Consider the following 23,082-nt stretch of genomic DNA (forward strand, 5'->3'; position numbering starts at 1 on the left):
TACCCCTGCTGCCGAGGTGCTTATCTTGATTTTTTTTCTCCAGAAAAAGGTGTCTGGTGGAGTTGGGGTGGCTGGTGACAGCACTGGTACCCAGGCCCCTGCAGAGCAGAGCGGGTGGCTCTTGTGTAGGGGAGGCAGGCAGGACGTCCTGTGGGAAAGGGGGGAAGAAGGCCTGGCTTGAGCATTGGACTCCTGATGGTGGCTATTTTTGTCTCTTATAGCTGAGTGATTGGGACAGCGGGTGGAAGAGAAGATGCTTATGGCCCGAGACACAGCGCGGGATGAGGCTCAAAAGCTACACAGGAAGTGGCTGAAGCACCAGGCCTTTATGGCAGAACTGGCCCGCAATAAAGAATGGCTGGCAAAAATAGAACAGGTGAGTGGAAGTAACCAGGGAATGATAATGGAAGAAGGGAGAGTTTGATGGGAAGGAAAGTTAGGCAGAGCAGGTAAATTGTCCATGCCAAAGACAGCACATTAGAAACAGTATAGATGGTGGGTGTGGTGGCAGTAAAATGGAGTAGGTGAAAATGGTAAAGATGTCATCACTCAGCTTTCAGTTCAGGGACATCCAGAATTACATTCTCAAGGTTACAGTACTGTAGCTGATGTGTTGTTTTCTGGTTCACAGGTGGTGTGATCCCTGTGATTCTGTGATATTCCTGCACTGAGAATAGACTCTGCTGCATAGTTTACAAAGGTTACAATGAATCATACAGGGGACATGCAGAGAATGTACATTCCCTTATTTCCCTTTAATTACAAATTACATCTACTGGGGATACACAGCTGATATTATTTTGCCCTGCATTCCCATCATGCTTTGCTGCCCTGGCAGAGCAACATCCCATCCACGCAGAATGTTCTCCATGCCCTCTGCTTCAGTGAAGCTTAGGTGGGCCCTTGAGATGTAAATTAGTCAGTGACACAATGTGTTAATGACACATTGGATTAACTATATTGCTGTTCTTCTGAAAAATGTGATTTTCACCTGTCACATAAAGCTGATGATGTGACAAGGACACAGAGATTTAAGAGCATTCAGCATTTAGCCAAGTGAAGTTTGCATAACCCATGTTTACCTATAACATAGAATTATGAATTTTATTTAGGTTGTTCATAGTGTAGCACTCTGATACTTAAACTTTCATTTTAAACAGAATTCTTGGCTTTTATATGCATTGAAAATGTATATGCATGTAATTGATTCAAATTGATGGGGTCTTCAAAAATCAGGATGTGCTCTCTTGATTTCAGCCCCATATCATAATATGGATATTAGCAGAACCCATTCTTGTAGCTAGAACTATACACTATTTTGTAACTCAGTGTTTATCATTCTTTTCATTACTTTCTTTTTTTTATCATTTTAGCATTACACATTTTTTCTCATGCATTTTACTAGCCAAAAGCCTTACCCAGAAAAACTCTAGCAGTGCATTATGATTTATTGTGTAGTGTCATCTGTCAGCAATGCTTTTTATTAGTGGCTTTTTGTCAAATGAAATGATCTATGTCTGTAGTACTAGTCTGCAGTTGGGTCTCATTTATCAGGCATTATCCCTGACCTTGTTAAAATGTATTTACATCTCTAATAATATCCTGAGGTTTTTTGTTAACATTTCTTTGTTTTTTAATATTTCATTTTTATTGAATACAGTAAAATAACATTAATATACTAGTGTGTAGATTTTAACACATTAGCTTTTGTAGCATATACCGTACTACGAAATATTCATAAGATTTTATTACTGTGACCCTTGACGACAAATCCTGTATATGATCTAATGAGCCATCTTGGCTGTCCATGTGTCTTATGCATTTTAAGGTTTGTCATGCTATAATCTAGACCCTCCCACTGATCCAGAAGGTACCTCGAATTACTTCAATCATGATGTAAAAAAGCTAAAAGCTGACTAAAAAAAAGCTTAAACACTAAAAACTGTTAGGTCTGCGTTGCATATCACTCAGCGTGTGCAGATTTGGGCTTTTAGTAGATGATGCTTTAATCTATTATAGAGAGTTTAGACAGTCTCAGGTTTAGTCACTGAATTTGTGAAACCACACACATTTGTGTTTTCACCAATGTTTAATCTTATGATTTATGAGTGCAGCATATGTTTATTCAAAACCACCTCATGGAACAGTACACTATAGTTTCTTAATTCACAATGCAAACATCTGGGATTTTTACAAATGAATAATCAAATGTAGCAACATAGCTCGAAAGGAAGTTTGAAACATTTAATCTTGTCAGACTGCTTCATTATTGTACTTGTTTCAGCATTAATGTTTAACTTATTATACTGTTTACTCTTTATTAATATTAAATATCTAAAAATTAGTTGAATTGAATTAGTTGATTTTAGGTTCACAGTTCATGTAGCATAGTTCACTGTATAGCATACATCCAAAAAAATTAATTAAATTTAAAAACTATATTTATTTCATTAATTTCATTTGGCAGCTACACAGTAGGTGCTGCAGTAAGTGGACTTTTGACTTTCTTTATGACAAATACCATGTTTTCACCTATGTGGGGTGTTCAGTGAGGTTGTAACAAAGACCATATCAGTTTAACCCATATTTGTTTCTTTAATTTTTTTTCCAGTAATTGGACTTTATTGGATAGTTTACAGCAGACACACAGACAGCAAGAACGGGCACAGCACAACATTCAGTAAAGCCCTGTACCAGAATTTAATCATCGAATTATAGTTACAGTATATATGTCTTTATATGGCTTGTTTACCACTATGCCATCAGGACATCTTTTTAACTGTAACCTGTTGCCTTATATATAAGTGAATATCCATCCATCCATTGTCTATACCCACTTATTCCTAACCAGGGTCCCAGGGATATGCTGGAGCCTATCCCAGCTCTCACTGGGTGAAAGGCAGGGGTACACCCTGGACAGGTCACCAGTCTATCATAGAGACTAGCAACCTCACACACTCACACTCACTCCTATGGGCAATTTAGAGTCACCAATCAGGAAGCACCTCAATCACCAGGAGGAAACCGAAGTACCTGGTGAAAACCCACGCAAGCACAAGGAGAACATGCATACTCCACACAGAAAAAGTCCCTGCTGGGTTTCAAACCAGGAACTTTCTTGCTGTGAGGCAACAGTGCAAACCACTCATCCACCATGCTACCCTAGATGTGAACATTAGAATTAAAATATTTCAAGTTTCAGAATTTAAAAGAATGTAGTTAATGTTTTGCCTCGTATGTGACTTGAGCCATGATGAGGCCATCTACCTTAGCTTAAAATGAAAATGGACTAAAACAGGATACCACCCTACTTGTGAATGATCAGTGTATTTGTAAACCTATTGTGATAAAAATAGCAGAGAAGTAAACTAAAAGGATAGACACATAAGATAAGGATGATGGATACTCCATAGAAGTTGTCTCTCCTGTGCAGTCTGGCATGATTTCCTAATGCTCTTGTGTACACAGCCCAACACAGACAGTTACCCCCTTGTGTCTTTATAGCCCTACTAACACAACTTAATCTTCCCCCATCATCGTCACTGGGTATGTGAAGGATCTGTGAGTGTTTCTCTGTTATATCAAGTGGCCTCACAGCTGACCTTGTGCCAGGACTCATCATGGCATCAGGGTCAATGCTCTGTAAACACACAGACAAACTATAGGCTTGCCTGGATCACATAGATCAGCAAAAGACTGATGGATAGACACCACTTACATATTTAAATATGAAACCTGCCAGTTGGTTACCTCTGTTTTAAGGGGCCGAACCCAGACTGTTTTTACAGTGCCTGGGGAACAATATGGATGTCTATGTCTCTCTTTCTTCTGCTTTTGAACAATCCAAATTAAATATCACTTGTTAAATGATAGCTGAATCCATGTAGCTGCTTCAGTTTTCAGGGACCCTGTGTTACTGATGCTAGTTCACTGCTTAGTGACACTCTTGAATAGAACATCATCACTGATAATGTTATCAGTGATGCTTCCCCTATCTCCAAGCCATCTTTACAATAGATTGTAGATAACATAGTCCATATAGTTTTTGTTTTTAAGGCTTAAATAATTTCCTAAAATATCTGGTTACTGCAGTTCCTAACAAGTATTTCTCAGATAATAAAAACTTATGTCCTGATTTTCTCACTTTATTCCTAATTCCTACTTAAACATTGGGATTGTTCACAAAGTTGACAAACAAAACATAACAAAATAATGTGAAAAGTATTTAGGTAATCAAGTCAGTTACAAAGTAATATCTTGTAACTTGGTCTCACATTTCTTCATAAATCTATGTCATATTTTTTTACATTTCCAACTAACAGTGTGGCTCATTTATGTTTTAATATTGTTTGACCAGTGGAGGTCCAACTAAAGCTTCCCTTCAACCTAGAGTAAATTTTGATTCCAGTCATAAATTTTGGGAAAAATTCTGGCAATGTTTATCTAATTTTTTAAATATATTTTAGATATATTTTATATCTAAAATATATCTAGGTATAGGTATATATAGGTATAGTAATGCAGGTATAGTTGTAGCCATAAGAATGATGTTTTGCAATTTTGTTTTGGGATAGCATGGTTGTTTTAACCTTTAAAATGTTTTTATTGTTATATCCTGCTATTTTATTTGCTGATTGCTAAATGCCCATGCTAGTTCTCTGAATTTATTTGACATTGTCCAGAAAGTAGCGTAATTAAGTAGTTCACACCTACAAAAGGATGTTGTAATGTTATTGGCCCACTCTGGCAATATTGGTATCTTGGCATTGTTCTACTATAGACAGGCCCGGCTTGGCCAGCAGCTTCTTGTGGTGAGTGCTAACCGCTACACCTCCCAAATACAGTATATACTCACTAATCTCCAATGTATTACTAGCTATTTATTGTATTTGTGGGTGTTCTCTGAGAGGTTGGATTGTCCTAGGTAGAGTAATAAAACAATGTAAACCAGTTGAAATAGTTTCTAACATAAGTGTGCATTAATTACCTCAGTATAGCTCACATCATGATGTTCCAAACCTCATTAATGAAATGAAATAAGGCACAAAAGACAATTCATCTGATGTTTCTCTTTCCTCTGTCCAATGACAATGGTAAGTGAAATACAGTAAAAGCTAAATACAATTGCATTAATCAGGTCATTATGTTACACATATACAACACTATTCATGCCTGTGATATCTATTCTGCTTTTGTTTTATATTTAAACACTATGCACACTAGTCATATCACATTACTGCTACAAAACTGCGTTGAGCAAAAACTGCATCCAGTGGTGCATTTGAGATGCACTACATACTGTATGAACACATCTGCAGATGCAGGTAATCTTCTTTTTTTATTCTCTTTATGAAAACATACATTACCCAAGTCACTACACCACTGTCACATTTCAGATGTTGCAATATTTCATTTGTTACTTTTTTTGTATTTTTTTTTACATTTTTCTCCATCTAAAGCTATGAAATTTGTTCTTGGACAGAGATTTCATAGCTTATTACAATTCAATAATGTAGAATAAATAAATGTGTTTTTCTCCTATTTTAGGAACCTGAGTTTGAATTATAAGTCTGGTGAAACAGTGGGTGGTATTCAAAGGCTGTCGCATGTTACAAAATCAAAACAATTGCTTTAATGAATAATACATTTATATTTTAATGACAGCAGTATAGTACTTTCAAACATGAAATTGCTACCAGCAATTGGTCAGTTAAAAATAGTACAAATGACATGTAAATTCATGAAATTGACTTAAAAAGTATAAGCCTTTTTTGTATTTAGCATTATGCCTTTAACAAATTCCTATTTATAAATTTACATACTCAAAGCCAGTTTTGCAGAACATACATTTCTATACTCAATATGTCTGAGTATTTTAGTGTCCAATTCAGCTGGAACTTATTTATATCAAGAGAGAAAAATGCAGAACTGTCAAGTGGAAGTAAATGTTGACAATTTGCTGGTTTCATGTTACTGTTGCTGTAATACATAATATTAATGTTGCCCTGTGGCTTGAGCTAAATAGACAAAATGGCATCAAAGAAAGGATGCTAATGTCTTCATATGGTGTTATTGGCAATATTATGATTCTTTGATTGCCAAATTTCTGTTCAGGGTTAAGGTGTTAAGGTGTTCTGTTTTTTGTGGACTCCCTGTTGGTAGAAGTGTTATGCAGATAATAGTTGCACACCATTACTCAGTAGGTGTGAATGCATTGTTGTTTGTGGCAGTAGTATAAAACAAGCCTTTGAATACCACCCACTGTTTCACTATGCTGCACCAACATTAAAAGAAAGGCTGCTGAATTTGGCAACATAATGCTGCCATGATAGCACGATTCATATGTCGTAGCCGCTAAAATATCACACCGTGTCAGGCATGGCAGCCCTAAAAATTTAGTTCACAAATGCCCTTTGGATCAAACTGTGCCCAAGCTGTAGCACAGCCCAGCACACCAGCAGCCTTATTGCATAAACCTTTGATTCTTCCTCCTTTTGCTTCTCCTCTTCCTTTACTCTTTCTCCTTTCCTCTCCTCTCTCCACCCCCTCTGTGATTTCTGCTCTCTTTTGCTCTGTTCTGTGTGTCAGTAAAGCCAAGAAAGAGAGACCTGCTTTCTGCTGGCTCTGCATTATCGGAGGGAGAGCAAGACAGGAGTGAGAAAGGGGGATCTGAGAGAGTGAGTGCTAGCAGCAGTTAAGCAGTGAGCCTGTGCCAAGAGGAGGAATGCAGCACTGCATTATGAAAGGCAAAGGATATAGGTCCAGCTCTCAGTGAAAGATAAAGGAGAGAAGCCGACTTTTGAAGATAAAATCTATCATATGTATGGTTGTTACAATATGAAATGTGAAGTAAATAATGATTATATCACCTACCATCATCATCAGTGAGAAACCCTGACTAATTTAAAGCTAAATATATCAGATTGTAAAAGCATAAATGCTTGTTTCTATGTTGTACATGAGCTTTTGTGAACCACATGCAGAACCTCCAAATCTCATAATGAACACCTCCTAAACCCCTAAATCCAGGTGTGGGGTGTGGGGAGACTGGTAATAATCTTAATCTGTAATAAGGAGCTTCATTTACACAAAGAATAATGCCACAAAATTTGATCTCTGTGCATCTTCAAACCCAAGATTTAAGGAAGGGAAGAGGAGCAGAATGGCACAGGCAAAGGACAAAATAGGGGTTTATTAGACTTACCATGCATGAATTTTTGCTCAGCTCAAGGCCAGACTTTGCTCCATGCACCTGCTGGTTTGCAAGCAGGGGGCTCCGGCCCTGGCATGGAGACAAAACTGATTTTAGCCAGTCACCTTGCAGCACCATGTAATGTTTTATATCCAGTCTTGATCTGAAATAACAAAAAAAAATACAGCATATTCACAGGTTCATTGTTTAGCATCTTATGATGTGTTTATATTCAGTGCTTAACAAATACATTAGACCACCACCCAATGTAAGGTTTGTGCCACAGCTGATTACCAACATCTTTGATGTTTCTGTATTGGTTAATCCACCATGTACTTTGGTCAGTACAATTTATAATGCTGAAATCTAATTATTGTTATCCATGAAGAAAGGCAGAAAAAATCATAAAGCACATTATTATTTTTTTAATTCAGATGCTACATTTATTTACCTGCATTCCTTAATGGAACAATAAGTCTTAATGGGTAAATGTTAAGCTTCATTAAATTTATACTTTTGAGTCCAATGTGCCAGCATAAAAACGTGAATTCAGTTTGAAATTCCTCATTCCTGTTCAAAATGGTGAAGCTAATAAATGACAATAACATTTTTAGCTTTAAGCAAGGTTTTGACAAATTCCTAAAATATTTGTGTTTTATGTTTTTCATGACTGGTGGTCTAATAAATTAATTAAGCACTGTATCTCTGTATGGAGCTATAGTAGGGCTGTTAAGGCCATATAGTTTGTGTGTGTGCTTAAGATCTAAAATAGTGCTGTAGCTGTGTGAGTTCAACACTTTCTGGTTCAAAGTGAGGCAAAAATCATCTCAACCCATAAGAAGCTTGCCAAGAGGCAAGAGCTGGCTTAAAGGAGTACATGAAAGAAATCACTCACAGAAAATGACAGTCTAACATAATGTAAATGTAAATAGGATAGTGTGTGTGGAATACATGCGACACTACTTACATGATTAATCTTTTGGTCAATCTAACATCTGATATTCAGTGGTTTAATAATTTAACAATGATAATAAGATCATCAATTGTTTCTTGACATGTCCCATGTTGTATCTCCAGGAGGGTCAGGAGTTGATCCAGGAGAAGCCCGAGCTACGTTCAGTCGTTCAGCAGAAGCTGGAGGAGATCAGAGAGTGCTGGTCCGACCTGGAGACCACAACCAAGGCTAAGGCTCGCCAGCTCTTTGAAAACAACAAGCCTGAGCCGGTGGTGAAGAGCTACTCAGATCTCGACTACCAGCTCTCACACCTGGAACAGCAGCCCCCTCAGCTGGAGCAGGCACACCACCTGCCCACCTTCAACGAGCAGCTCCAGAAATTCCAGGCAAGTCTCAAGGCTCTGTAGGATCAGTCTGAGAGCTTTTCAGCACTGTTTCTCCAAATGCAATTGTCTCTCTTTCATGAAACATTTTCACACCTGAAAGCAAGCTGCTCTAATGAATTCTACCACCACCTACTGGTCAGCATCTGACTTCTGTACATCTTAGGTCTTGCCCACCACTGTAGTATCCTTTGCACTGCCCTGTTCTGCAACGTTTACACAACAGTTTCAGAGCAATCTTGTATGCTAAAGAACAAGCTCAATTTAAAAATAATAGAAACAGCATTTTATTACTTAATATCTACTATTCATGTTTTGTAGATATCAAGCATTGTACCTAGGTATTCATTATCCAAATTGATTTCTCTAAATATGAAAGGCCAATTAAAATATCTAGCTAGCATTTTAGTCAAAATTATATTTTTCAGTCGGCTTCAGTAATGGTAGTAGTATAAAGATCTTGACTGGTATTGAGACAAGCATGTCTTCAGTGTTTTAAAATTTCTATTCATTCTCTATACTACTTAGTCCAATTCAGGTTTACAGTGGGCTGGAGACAATCCCAGCTGACACTGGTGAGAGGTGGGTTACACCCTTGACAGACCAGTCTATCACAGGGCTAACACAGAGGCAAATGCTCACACTGACGCTGATTTTGACACTGACACCAATTAACCTAACCCCAAACTGCATGTCTTTGGACTGTGGGAGGAAACCGGAGTACTCGGATAAAACCCACACAGATACAGGGAGAACATTAAAACTCCACACAGAAAGGCTAAAAGCTGAAAAAGAGTTTAACTCAGAACCAACTTTCTGTGAGGCAACAGTGCTAACCACCTCAGCTCCATTCAACCCCTTAAAATCTCTACTTATGTAAAATTGTATACATTTTAGCAGCAACATGTGCTAAAATGAAACTACTGAAGTAATGCAGTACTTGAATAAATGTACTTAGTTATTTCACTACTAAAAGGAAACTTTTGCTTCTGGGTCAGTGACGTGATGCCTAGATTTTTAATTCCATAAGCAACTGATTTTCCATTTTTGAAGAAAAGGGTCTTAGTAGTGTTTAAAAAGGTTAATCTCACATCAATTTAAAGATCCCTGTTCATAATTGTATGAAAAGCACAAAAGTGGCAGAATATTGTAGGATTAAAGCAGTAAAATGTCATTCAGCAAAACTGTCCTCACTTAAAGTCAATGAAGACAACTGCTGGTAAAATGACAAAACATTATTAAAAATCGTTGCCATATTTTTTAAAGTCTCAAGATAATCCTGTAAAAGTATTTGCATGATCAACCTTTTAAAAACATTATTAGTATCTATCAACAAACACTGTACTGCAAAGATCAATTACCTTTAATGTAATTTGGCAAAACAAAGATAAGAGGCCATTTTGAGCTGTAGTCTCCTGGGTTAAGTTATGTGACATGTGATCACATTACTCAGAAGACCCCTGATCACTCAAGTTGGAGGTAAATTTAAAATTTTCTCCTCAATTTAAGGTTCCATGTGTGGTAGCGTGTGTCACAGATTTGGGTGTCATTCAGTCAAACTTCAAAAAAGTGTTTATATAATTGTATATTAAAACAATATTGATTTATTGATTTACAAATCCTCATATTTGTCATGGACAAATATGAGGATTTGTGTGATAGGTTGGACACTAAGGAGGGAGAGATGGATTTGTACAGGTTGGCGAGGCAGAGAGACAGAGGTGGGAAGGATGTGCAGCAGGTTAGGGGTGATCAAGTACAGCGATGGAAATGTGTTGACAGGTGCCACTAGTGTGATGGAAAGATGGAAGGAATACTTTGAAGAGTTGATGAATGAGGAAAATGTTAGAGAGCACAGAGTAGAAGAGGTGATTGTTGTGGAGAAGGAAGTAGCAAAGATCAGTAAGGATGAAGTGAGGAAGGCGTTGAAGAGGATGAAGAGTGGAAAGACAGTTGGTCCTGACGACATACCTGTGGAGGTATGGAAGTGTTTAGGAGAGGTGGCAGTAGAGTTTTTGACTGGGCTATTTAAAAAGATCTTGGACAGTGAGAGAATGCCTGAGGAATGGAGGAGAAGTGTACTGGTGCCCATCTTTAAGAACAAGGGAGACATGCAGAATTGTGGAAACTACAGAGGAATAAAGCTGATGAGTCACACAATGAAGTTATGGGAAAGAGTAGTGGAGGCTAGGCTGAGGTCAGAAGTGAGCATTTGTGAGCAGCAGTATGGTTTCATGCCAAGAAAGAGTACCAGGTGGAGGTTTGCTCTGGAAAGGAGAGGAATAAAGCTCAGCCACAGTAAAACAGAGTACATGTGTGTAAATGAGAGGGACTCAAGTAGATCAGTGAGGTTACAGGGAGTAGAGGTGAAGAAGGTGGAGGATTTTAAGTACCTAGGGTCAACCGTCCAGAGCAACGGAGAGTGTGGAAAAGAAGAGAAGAGACGTGTGCAAGCAGGTTGGAACGGGTGGAGGAAAGTGTCAGGTGTGATGTGTGACAAAAGAGTGTCAGCAAGAATGAAAGGAAAGGTGTACAAGACAGTGGTGAGACCAGCAATGTTGTCTGGTTTAGAGACAGTGGCACTGAGAAAAAGACAGGAGGCAGAGCTGGAGGTAGCAGAGCTGAAGATGTTGAGGTTCTCCCTGGGAGTGACGATGATGGATAGGCTCAGGAATGAGTACACCAGAGGGACAGCTCATGTTAGATGTTTGGAGAAAAAGCCAGGGAAGCCAGATCGAGATGGTTTGGACATGTTCAGAGGAGGGACAGTGACTGACTTGCTGTTTCATTTTTATTTTTTTGCCATTTTGAAATGTCACTGACCCTTTGAATCTTCCTGTTGACATTTAACTCAACCAACAAGATAGTTTTTCCCTGTTGTGTTTGTACAACTAAAATTATGTTATCTGCCCTTGATAATAACTAACAGCTTTGACAGACTGTATAGTTTAGCTTATTATACCTTAGGTAATTTTCCTTAACCTTGATATGTGTACAGAGACCACTAAACATGAACTTCAGGCAATGCACCAAAAAATGCACCATATTCACTTTTTACCTTAAAGTGGTGCAATCCTGACAAATTTTGGTAGGAAAAATTTTGATGTGCTGTGTTTGTACATGACTGTCCCATGACCCTCCCCTTCCTCTAATGTAGGCTATGGAGTCTCAGATAGGGGACTTTTACAAGGATGTGGGAGAACTGGGAAGTTTGCAGGGGGTCTGCCTACCCCAGCAAGGGATGATGCTGGGTGAAGGTAGTGAGCAGTCAGGCATGGTAGAGACTCGCATTGTGCGCCTCATTGAGCCACTGAAGGAAAGACGCCGCATCCTGCTGGCTTCCAAAGAGATGCACCAAGTCGCCCAGGACCTGGAGGACGAGATAGTGAGTAACCGTATGCTTTTCTCACTTACACATACACTTTTTAAATTCATTTTTGCACATTAGTTAAAAGTTATTATATTACATTATATTGTTTTTTGTCTGAGTTAATGCATCGTGTGTCTCCCCAGTGGCTTATATGGATAGTGTACATAGATTGTTATATAAGCATTCTGAAAAATGTAATGACCCAACTTTGTTTTTTTGATAGTTGTGGATTCAGGAGAGGCTTCCCTTGGCCTCCTGTAAGGATTATGGGAATACCATCCAGAGTGTACAGCAGCATGTAAAAAAGAACCAGGTAAGTTTTAAAGATGGTGCTTGGTTATGATCAGCTTAAATGTGACCAAACCTTGCGCATCCTGGGCTCTTACCTCTGATTGGTCCTTCAGACACTCCAGAGGGAGCTGACAGGGCGTCGGGCTCGTGTTGAAGAGGTTCTGGACCGGGCAGGGATTATCGCTTCACTGAGGACGCCTGAGGTGGAGTTTGTACGTGAAGGGGCAGGGCATGTACGCCAGCTGTGGGAGGTTTTGCAGTTGGAGACAGAGAGGAGGTCTGTGATGCTGGATGCTGCCCTGCAAGCTCAGCAGTACTACAGTGAGGCAGCTAAAGTTGAGTCCTGGCTGTCAGGTCAGAAACTCCACCTGGCCAATGAGGAAAAAGGCACGGTATGGACAGCCTTGACATTATTAAAGGTATTTGACAGAAATTGTAAGGGAACATCTTAAGATTGTTCTGATGTTTTTAGGATGAGGCAAGTACCCTGCAGCTGCTGAAGGCCCACCTGGCTCTGGAGCAAACAGTGGAAACCTATGCAGAGACAGTAGGAATGTTATCCCAGCAATGCCAGCGTCTACTGGAACTGGGACACCCAGACAGGTGTGATATGAAACACCCTCATGTGCAAAGCAGCACACATAGCCCAAGAAAAGTTTGTACATGTTGTAGGAGTTGGCATTGTCAATAATATTTTTGTTGGTTGGTATAACATTATCAACAGTGAGCAGATCACCAAGCAGCAGTCCCACATAGACCGGCTGTATGTGTCTCTGAAGGACATGGTGGAGCATAGGAAGACCAAGCTGGAACAGCAGTACTGGCTCTATCAGCTCAACAAAGAAGTGGAGGAATTAGAGAAGTGGATTACTGAGCGTGAGGCAGTGGCTAGTTCCACTGAACTGGGCCAAGACCTCGAGGATGTCACGGTCAGCAGTGTTTTATTTGCTAAGCTCCTCTAACAACAGGACATATATACTACTGGTCAAAAGGCAATGAACAAAAGGAGTCAGAATAATGAGGCAAAAACTACTACCAGGCTGTGGAAGCTGGTCAGCTTCAAATAATGAAATGGCAGCACAGAATGAAAGCAAAGAAACCTGCAAGTGCAACACATTTGTGGGGACTACAACAACATTGCTCTCTATCCCCACAATATTTGATTTTATCTGGAGAAAGAATGCCACAGTGGGTCAGGCTACATTTTCTTATTTATCTCTGAATGTTTACTTGTGCTATGCTGTAACTGTAGCAAAAGACATTATAGTAAACTATAGGCATTTTCACAACTACTGGAAAATTGAATGTTTGAGCAGTAGTGTAAAACTTAAGTCTTCGCCAGTGATCGCCAAATGATCATCACATTTTTCAGATAAAACCATCAGTCACATAATAGATAATCTAGCTTGAAAATCTCAAATCTCTTTCACAGTACATTTCACACAGAAATTTCCCTTTGAGGATTAATACATTTATTTTATCTTATTTAAACCACATACTTTTCTGAGATTTGTATTCCTCCATTTGAAAATATGGAATAAAAATATAAAGTGACTTTACAATTTTTAATTTTATTTGTTAGATTATTTCTGATATTTTCTTTTCAGTCTAATGCTAACATTTTGAAAGCATAACACAACATAAATGTCCATAACAAACATGTCACAGACCATAAATATAACATTGTCTTTTTGTTGTTATCTTTAGGTATTTATGATCACAAAATGTATTTTTTATATATGTTTCAGGTACTTCAGGAGAGGTTCACCAAGTTTGCCTCAGAAACCAGCAGCACTGGCCAGCAGCGCATGGAACAGGTGAACAAAATGGTGAATGAGATGATTGACTGCGGCCATTCAGACGCAGCCACCATTGCTGAATGGAAGGATGGCCTGAACGAGTCGTGGGCTGACCTGCTGGAGCTAATAGAGACCCGCAGACAGATGCTAGCAGCATCACAGCAGCTGCACAAGTTCTTTACTGACTGCAAAGAGGTACAATCAAAACCAATATCAGTCTGTGACTAAGGTGTACAATGGTCTTCACTGCCATTTCATAGGAGGGCAGTCTGGCTATAACATGTGCTTTCTATTTTTAAAGGCACTGAAGATGATGACGCTGTCTTGTGTTGCAGGTCTTGGCTCAGATCGCAGGGAAGATGAAGCAGCTGCCAGAGGTGAGGGCATGCCAAGCCAACATTACCAATCCAGCCACCCTGCAAAGACTCATGCACTCCTTCGAGCATGCCCTTCAAATGCTAGTTGCACAGGCAAGTGATATGACTTTTTTCCAAACCTATCTGTCACAGAGGGTCAGTGGATATGAATTTTACCTCTGCAAGTGGTCCTATTCGTAACTATGCTACATAGCTATACTTAAATACAGGCTTTCCTGAAACCCAAAGTAAATCAGGTGAAGTTTAATTTCTACAAACACAACCATTCTTCCACACCTTCTGTATATACAAGCTACCAACTAGGTTCATTCCTGGTGCTGATGCAGGTGAGACAGCTTCAGGAGAATGCTGCCCAGCTGAGAACTATCTATGCTGGTGAGAAAGCTGAAGCCATCATGGTCAAAGAACACGAAGTGATGGAGGCATGGAAGGAGCTGCTGAGTTCCTGTGAGGCCAGTCATGTGCAGGTCACTTCAGTAACTGACAAGGTCCAGTTTTTCTCAGTGGTGCGCGAAAATCTGATGTGGATGGAAGGCATCATGGGCCAGATACGATGGGATGAGCCCAGGTAAGACCAGCCATGTTCTTGTTCAGCTATGTACTGTTTGGCAATTTTTTGTGTTTGCGTGTTCAGTTAAGCAGAAAGTCTCTGTGGTCTTTTGCAGTCCCCACAGACAGAATTTTGTTACTAAGCAGTGTCAAAATAGGCTGCTGTGGCCCCCTTTCAAATGACATCGGTTATTTAGCGTCTCATATGAATAATATACAGCTTAACATTTTGCACTGTAGTCACTGACACTGTTTTCCCAACCAGTTCCACTTGTAGCACTTTCAACATAAGCACGAACATACAACACTATTGGACTGGAAAAGCTGGCAAAACATTTGTTTTCTTAAAGAAAGTTTCTTCTATTTATAAGTTAAATGTCAATTTACAAAACAGTTGACCATCAGAAAAATAATCAGCAAATGTAAGAAGCTGAAACCAGTAAAAGTTCTGCAAATGGGGTCCCAACAATTTTTTTGTCTGATTACTTTCTGGTAGATTTAAAACACATTAAATACTCATAAAATCCCTGGTTCAAATCTGTCCCTTCTTATACTTTATCTCCATCTGTGCCTTCCAATATTACCTGTCTACCTCAGGAAACCAGTCATTCCTGCAGGTATCATGAATATGTATGAAATTTCATGACAATCCATGCAATAAAAGCTAAAAATGTTTAGTCAAAATGCTTTGTCAAAATGATTGCTTGTACAAAATTTCATGGGAAGATAGTTTGAATTTAAGTGGTCCATTAGCCAACTGACTGCCACTGCCATCCACTGAACCACGCTAGTAACATGCCCAAAAATTCCAAAGTCAGTTGGTATACTTTCCACAGTCTTCTTTCTTTCCACATAAACTCACAAGTATACCTACATACTGTAAATTGGTATACTTGTTAAAAATATAACTAACATTTTATATTCTGCAGGTGTAAGGGCTCCTTCAAAGTATTAATTGTTAATCTGAAATTTTTTTTTAATCTTTCCTCAGGGATTTGACAGCTCTCGATGTGATGATGAAACAACACCAGGAGCTGAAAACCAAAATAGATGGCCGCAGCAAGACATTGCAACAGTGTGCAGATCTGGGCAAGATCCTGATAGCTGCAGGCAACCCTGCATCTCAGGAGGTCAGGTTAACAAACTGTACAAATGCATATGCATTAACGTCACATGCCACAAAAATCCATAAAATCCATGTGATACTTCATTAAGATTTAAATTATGTTGTTGTGGTCATGACTGCAATCTGTCTGTCACCACAGATAAAAGAGAAGTTGGACTGCCTGCTGTCAAAGCAGAAGGATCTCGTTGAAAAGTGGGACAAACACCAGGAAAGGTTACAACACAGTGAGTAGCTCACTGGATGACTACATCAGAGCAGAAACAGCTCTTAACACAACACAATGTTAAATGTCTAAATGTTAAATGAAACTCTAACTATAAACACTTTATCCACTTCATCCTGTTATATGTATGAATTTCACGAATTTCATGAATCTTGTATATACAGTTCTTTGAGCTAACATTATATACCCAGTTTCAAATAAGATAATCTGAGCTATGAGGAAATGCATAATGTACCATAATGTACGTACAAGCATGTAAACAGCAGGGGCATACATTAAAATGTGGTGTGATGGTAACTGTGCTGTCGCTTCCAGAGCAGGAAAGCTTCCAGTTTGCACAGGAGACAGTAAAGGCTGAAGCCTGGCTGAAGGCCAAGGAGCCACTGATCACCTCCAGGGAGCCAGAGGGAGGAGAGGCCCAGGCCCAAACAGATGAGGCTGAGCAGCTCATCCTTCGCCATGAGGCCTTCCGCAAGGCTGCAGTAACCTGGAAAGAACGCTTCAGCTCCCTTCGCCAGCTTTCCTCAGTAAGCTTTACACTGGATAAATGTTTAATCAGTTTGGAGGTGTCCCAATTTAATGCTGCTACAGAAAAAAATGTGACCTTGGAATGTTGTGTTTGCTTGGCAGACAGGAGCAAATGCATGGTTATGGGCATGTTTACTGCATGTTGTGTACAATCATTTCGCTGCACCCCATCTGTTTTTCATGCAATAATTGTTTAGAAGCCAATGAAGCACTACCTGGAGCAAGTCTTCATGATAATTTGCTCTATCTCCATTTTGTTGTATCCATTCCCCCTTGGTTTCTGGTTTTAAGTGGGTTTGTGTCATGCAGTAAACTATTTTAACTCCTTCTTCTAGGCTGAGAAGAAAAGAGAGGAGGAGAAAAGGACAACCCCACTCTCCAGCCGAAGGATGTTCCCATTATCTTGTCTGACTCCAAGTGTTCCCTCAACCAGTGCTACCTCTTCTTTCTTGAGACAGACGGTACAGGCACACATAGAACCCAAAACCTTACAGACCAGTCTGGCTTTGGGTGCCACCCCTGCATCCCAAAGCTCGTCCTCAACACTAGCCAGCTACAACCCAATTATAAATGGATCAGGATACCATGGATTGGAACAGCAGTGCAGTGGGAAGTTGGTGAGCTCCTCATATCTTGGGATGAACCACCAGGCAACCGGAGGTGGAAGTGACTCTGGTTTCTCAGCCATGACCTCCCAGAGTGGTGGAGCAGACACTTCTTCTTACCTTGGAATAAACCATCAAACTGCTGGTAGTGGAGACAGCTCTGGGTACTTTGGACTGACATCTGGGTGTGTGGGTGGTGTGCAAAACCATCTAGGCAGTGGCAGATTAGGAAGTTCAGGGAACGTAGCTCAGCAGCCAAGCAGTGGAGTTTTGTGCAGCCCTGGCTTTCTGCCTCAACAGAATATGGGCAATTCTGCATATTTGGCCCAGACACATAATATGGGAAGTTCTGCATACTCAGCACAACAGCCTAATTTAGGGAGTTCTGGGTATTTGGCACAACAGCCAAATATGGGGAGCTCTGGATATCTAGCTCAGAATTATCCGAGCAGTGGGGGACTGGGTAGCTCAGGCTTTCTGGCACAAAATCATTACAGCAGTGGAAGTCTGGGTAGCTCTGGTTACCTGGCACAGAGTGGTGGCATCATGGACCCTAAAATGGCATATGCATGGCAGCACCTAAAAGCTGATTTCATGCATCCCAGAATTAACCACATCCACAAGGCAGTAAATCCCCTCCTAGAAGCCAGCAGAATGCAGCGGGAACAGTTTGGTGATATCCCAATGGCAGACATGATGGGGCCAGAGTCAGGCCTGGATCTACTCCATGGCCGTCTCCAGAGGGATCCCCGTGGCAGTCGCTCTGATCCTCAGATGGACCATCTGAGACGAGAGAGGGAGTATAAGCTGGGTAGACAGACATCGAGTGAACAGGAGATCCAGGCAAGACTGAATGAGTTGCCCATGATTGTGCGTCAGGAACGATACCGAAGGCACCTGGAGAGACAGTCATCCAGTGAACAAGAGGGTAGCGGCAAGCAGAGGCTGCAGAGGCAAGACTCGAGTGACCTGGAGGGATCTGTTAAAGATGGCTTTGACAAACGCTCAGGGTGTGTGAAGGAGGTGTCAAATCATACAGTGGATTGCGTAATTAGTGTGCTGTTTGTTTGAGTAATTCCTGTCTGTTGTCATTGCAGGGAGAAGAGATCTACCATGGCAGAGATTGTAGAACAGGTCCAAGAAAGAGAGGCAGCACATGTGAGTTCATTTACTTAATGGCGTTTTGTATATTCCTTTTTTTGTTATTTCTGTATATTTTCTCTGCTTTCTCAGGCAAGGGGAGAACCTTATCGGCCTCCAAGCAGCCTCTCAGCACCAGTGACTCGTTTTGATGGACGTCCTCGTGCTCGAGACCGCCCTAAACCAAGGAGGAGGCCTCGTCCAAAAGAACCTGAGGAGACACGACGTTCTCGTTCAGCCCCAGCAACTGGTGCCCCAACGACCCCCCAGCCGCCTTCACACACTGCCCATAATGAAGGTTTCCTCTACCGCAAAAAGGCAACCAGCTCTGACCTAGAAGCTCAGCAGAGAAGCCCCAACAGGTACAGCCATAACGAGCAAAACATTCCGCAGACATATCGTACATCTGACTTTTAGCGGTAGGGATTAATTCTGTAAAGCTCTGCCATTCTCCACATGAGAAAGTGTTGTGTATAAGTCTCAGAGATTCTCAGTTGCCCGAGTGAAGTTAACTTGAAGCTAGGTCGTGGCAAATGGACTACTTGTTGTTGAGTCAAAACTCATCCAATTGGCTTCTTGAGTCTCAGGGAAGTTGGTTAGAGATCTTAAAATTTATCCTCCAGGTTGGTTTTACTACACACCTAGCCTGAACAGAGTCTTTTAGTGGACTATGCATTCAAAAGTATTCAGGTTTCTTCAGAGAAACAGGGTTCAAGTCAGAGCTTTGGCTGGGCCACTCTAGGACATTGACAGAGTTGTTCCCAAGCCACTCCTGTGTTGTCTTGGCTGTGCACTTAGGGTCATTGTCATGTTGGAAGTTGAACCTTTGGCCCAGTCTGATGTCCTGAGCACTGGGGAACAGGTTTTCATTGAGGATATCTCTGTCTTTTGCTCCATTTAGTTTTCCCTCAACCCTGATCAGTCTCCCAGGCCCTGCTGCTGAAAAACACCCCCACAGCATGATGCTGCCACCACCATGCTTCACTGTCGGGATGGTACTGGGCAGCTGATGAGAGGTGCCTGGTTTCATCCAGATATAATGTTTAGAACTGAGGCCAGTTGTCTCTTCATCAGACAAGAGAATCTAATTCCTCACAGTCTGAGAGTCCTTCAGGTGTGTTTTTGCAAACTCCAAGTGGGCTTTCATGTGTTTTGCACTGAGGAGAAGCTTCTAGTGTGTCTAGACACTCTGCCATAAAGTCCAGATTGATGAAGGGCTGCAGTGATGGTTGTCCTTCTGGAACTTTGTCCCATTTCCACACAGGATCTCTGGAGCTCAGACAGAGTGACCATCAGGTTCTTGGTCACCTCTCTTACTAAGGCCTTTCTCCCACAACTGCTCAGTTTGGCCAGGTCGTTGGAAGCTCTTGGAAGAGTGCTGGTTGTGCCAAACCTCTTACATTTGAGTATTATGGAGGCCAGTGTGCACCTGGGAACCTCCAGTGCAGCAGAAATGTTTTGTAGCCTTCCCTAGCTCTGTGCCAATTAACAATCCTGTCTGTGAGCTCTGCAGGCAGTTCCCTTGACCTCATGGTTTGGTTTTTGCTCCGATATGCATTGCCAGCTGAGTGTGTCTCTTTTCAAATCATGTCCAATCAATTTAATTTACCACAGGTGGACTCCAGTCAAGGTGTAGAAACATCTCAGCAAAGATCAAGAGAAATGGGAGGTGTCTGAGCTAATTTTCAGTATTATTCCTTTTTTATAAATTTACACTTAGTCATTATGTGGCACTGAGTGTAGCTCAATGAGAAAAAACAATTGTAAATAATTATAGTATCAGGCTGCAACATATTAAAATTGAAAAATGTGAAAAGGGTTTCAATAGTTCTTCCTCAGGAGACTCTGTTCTTTTGGTGTGTGCAACAAGCTACTGAAGATGGTCTATCAGTCTGTAGTAGTGAGTGCAGTGTTCTTTGCAGTTGTGTGCTGGGGAGGTGGCATCAAGGATGGTGAGGCCAACAGACTAAATAAGTTGATCAAGAAGGCAAAATCTGTTGTTGTTGTTGGACTGGAACTCAATATAAACAATAACGCACACACACACACACACACACACACACACACACACACACACACACACACACACACACACACACACACACAAACCCCCCCAAATAAATAGTTAATTACTTTATTACTTTATTAATTACTTTATGAATTACCATTAATCAATATAATTTAAATAATCTCAAATTTAATAACTGCTGTAACAACTGAATTTCCCCTTGGGGATTAATAAAGTACTTCTTCTTCTTCAATACTTTCTGAATTCACTGTATGTGTCCAAAATATGTTAATTCTTATCTTCATATGTTCTTTAAAATGGAGGTGCACAGCTGACTGTGGTCCTGAGGAGCTGCTCCTCCTGTACTGGACCATCCTGCTGTTAAGTGGTTGTTTGGTTTCTCCAATGTAGAGTTGTGAGCATTCTTCCTTACACTAGACAGCATATACTACAGTGCTCCTCTTTTGTTTTGGAGTCTGGTCTTTTGAGTGGACTAGTCTCTGTGTCAGTGCTAGTGGGACTGAAAACCAAAGATCCTTTTAAGCCTCTCTGACACACCCACCACATAGGGAATGATCAGGCTTTTCCTCTGTGGGATCCCCAGAAACTAACCTGGAGGATAAATTTGAGATCTCTAACCAACTTCCCCTTCCCACAACCAAAAACATAAGAGTAAAAGTGTAAGCAGTGTAAAGTGAATACTTTGTAACTAATAAGAATTATTATAATTAGAATTATTAAGTTTTGTATCATTATTAAAATTATTTCAGAAATACTGGGGGCCAACTAACCAAAGTTATCATTTTTTTGTTAGGGTATATTTAACGTGTCATTTTGATTTTCAGCAAGTCCTGGGTGAATGTATATTGTGTACTGAAAGAGGGAAAGCTGACTTTCTACAAGGATGCTAGGAACCACAACACAACATACAATGGCGAACCTCCTGTTGACCTTAGTGACTGCTCATTTGATCCGTCACTGGGCTACAAGAAGAAGAAAAATGTTTTCATTCTTCAGTAAGTTATTGTGATTTTAACAGTAATTTATAAATTTAAAAGCATTTATTTCCAACAGTTAGAACCTATAGCCTATGTCTGTAGATTTAAGAAACAAAGCAGAAAAATGAAAAGAGTGAACTGATAGATTATTTATTAGATGTAGTTAGAAAAGAATGTGCATGAAGAACTGACAATCCCTGTTGATTATCTTTGCAACAGAATAAATGATGGGAACAACTTTGTATTCCACGCAAAAGATGAGGTAAGAACACCTATATTTAAGGCATTTCAGAGCAGCAGACATTAGGACATAATACACAACAGACTGAATATTCAATTCAATTCAATTCAATTTTATTTGTATAGCACCAAATCACAATACAAATCATCTCAAGGCACTTTACAAAAACAAAAAACCCAACAAATCCCTTATGAGCAAGCACTTGGCAACAGTGGAGAGGAAAAACTCCCTTTAACGGAAGAATAAATCTCCAGCAGAACCGGGCTCAGTTTGGGCGGCCATCTGCCTTGACCGGTTGGGGTGAGTGGATAGAGGAGAGAGAAAAGAACAGCAACATTAAACAATAAATGGACACTGCAGGTTGGTGGGGCCAGTAACTGCACATCAGCAATATACAGCTCCAGGACCAGGGTCACCTGCAGAAGGTACAGAGAGAACAGAGAGAGAGGGAGAGAGCACAAGCTAGGGCAGATCGAGAGCACAAGGTTAGTGACATTCAATGGTGGAATATACATGTGAGGAGGGAGGAGAGGAAGAGAGGGGAAGGGAAGGGAGGTGAGGGGTAGGGGAGCTCAGTGCACCGATGGTCCTCGGGCAGTCTAGGCCTATAGCAGCATAACTAAGGGATGGTTCAGGGTTATCTGAAGCCAGCCCTAACTATACGCTTTGTCAAAGAGGAAGGTTTTAAGTCTAGCCTTAAAAATACATATATATAAGAATGTATATAATATAATGTATAAGATGTATATAAGAAGATAATTACTCCACCTTGAGCAGCAACTGATGCTGCTTACACAGTGATGCGTCAGTATTACCTTTGTGATAATGTCACATATAATACAGTATCAGTCACAGTCTCAGTTCCACTCTCCCATGTCTTTCTCTATAGGAGGATCTGAAGGCTTGGACTTCAAATATCTCCACCTGTATAGCTGAGCATGAAGCCATGGCCAAATGGGACAAGCCAGGCACCTCAACTTTGGACCCTGACCGCTCAGAGAGGAAGGAAAAGTCAGAGGGAGACGCAGATGCCAGGTCAGAGCGGTCTGAGCTTGCCGAAGGGGAAGAGAGGTCAGAGAAGGAGAGGTCAGAGAAAGGGGATGGTTCTGAGAAGTTAGACACATCAGAAATTGCAGACAAGATAGAGGGCGGGGCGGGGGGCTCCAGCACGTCTGGAAAAAGCAAATGAGGAGCCCTTTTGTGTTTTAATGTTACTCAAGAGGAATAGGAGGCAGTGGGTGGGAGGGATGGATGGAGAGCATGTACAGCTAGGTTTGCAGATCCTCAGTCAAAGAGC

At 40.7% G+C, this 23,082-nt stretch overlaps 1 protein-coding gene across 1 annotated transcript; it reads left to right on the forward strand.

The window, feature by feature from the left end:
* The first annotated feature begins 253 nt into the window (after window positions 1-253).
* Window positions 254-22,974, forward strand: sptbn4a (spectrin, beta, non-erythrocytic 4a). The gene is made up of 19 exons (XM_026328435.1): window positions 254-376; window positions 8,270-8,533; window positions 11,688-11,915; window positions 12,124-12,213; window positions 12,305-12,583; window positions 12,664-12,794; window positions 12,916-13,120; window positions 13,940-14,185; window positions 14,326-14,460; window positions 14,694-14,935; window positions 15,908-16,046; window positions 16,182-16,266; window positions 16,581-16,792; window positions 17,129-18,408; window positions 18,496-18,556; window positions 18,632-18,900; window positions 21,392-21,562; window positions 21,764-21,806; window positions 22,675-22,974. The coding sequence occupies exons 1-19, from the start codon at window positions 254-256 to the stop codon at window positions 22,972-22,974; spliced, it is 4,503 nt and encodes a 1,500-aa protein (XP_026184220.1).
* Window positions 22,975-23,082: the final 108 nt, after the last annotated feature.

Source organism: Mastacembelus armatus, chromosome 14 (assembly GCF_900324485.2).
Source record: "Mastacembelus armatus chromosome 14, fMasArm1.2, whole genome shotgun sequence".
NCBI lineage: Eukaryota > Metazoa > Chordata > Actinopteri > Synbranchiformes > Mastacembelidae > Mastacembelus > Mastacembelus armatus.

What these genes read in the sequence shown, in the direction of transcription:
- sptbn4a (XM_026328435.1), top strand. Translation starts at nt 254, where the DNA reads ATGCTTATGGCCCGAGACACAGCGCGGGATGAGGCTCAAAAGCTACAC. An exon ending in GAACTGGGACACCCAGACAG is followed by an intron (nt 12,795 to 12,915) that starts GTGTGATATGAA and finishes CATTATCAACAG; the next exon opens with TGAGCAGATCACCAAGCAGC. An exon ending in GGCTTTGACAAACGCTCAGG is followed by an intron (nt 18,409 to 18,495) that starts GTGTGTGAAGGA and finishes TTGTCATTGCAG; the next exon opens with GGAGAAGAGATCTACCATGG.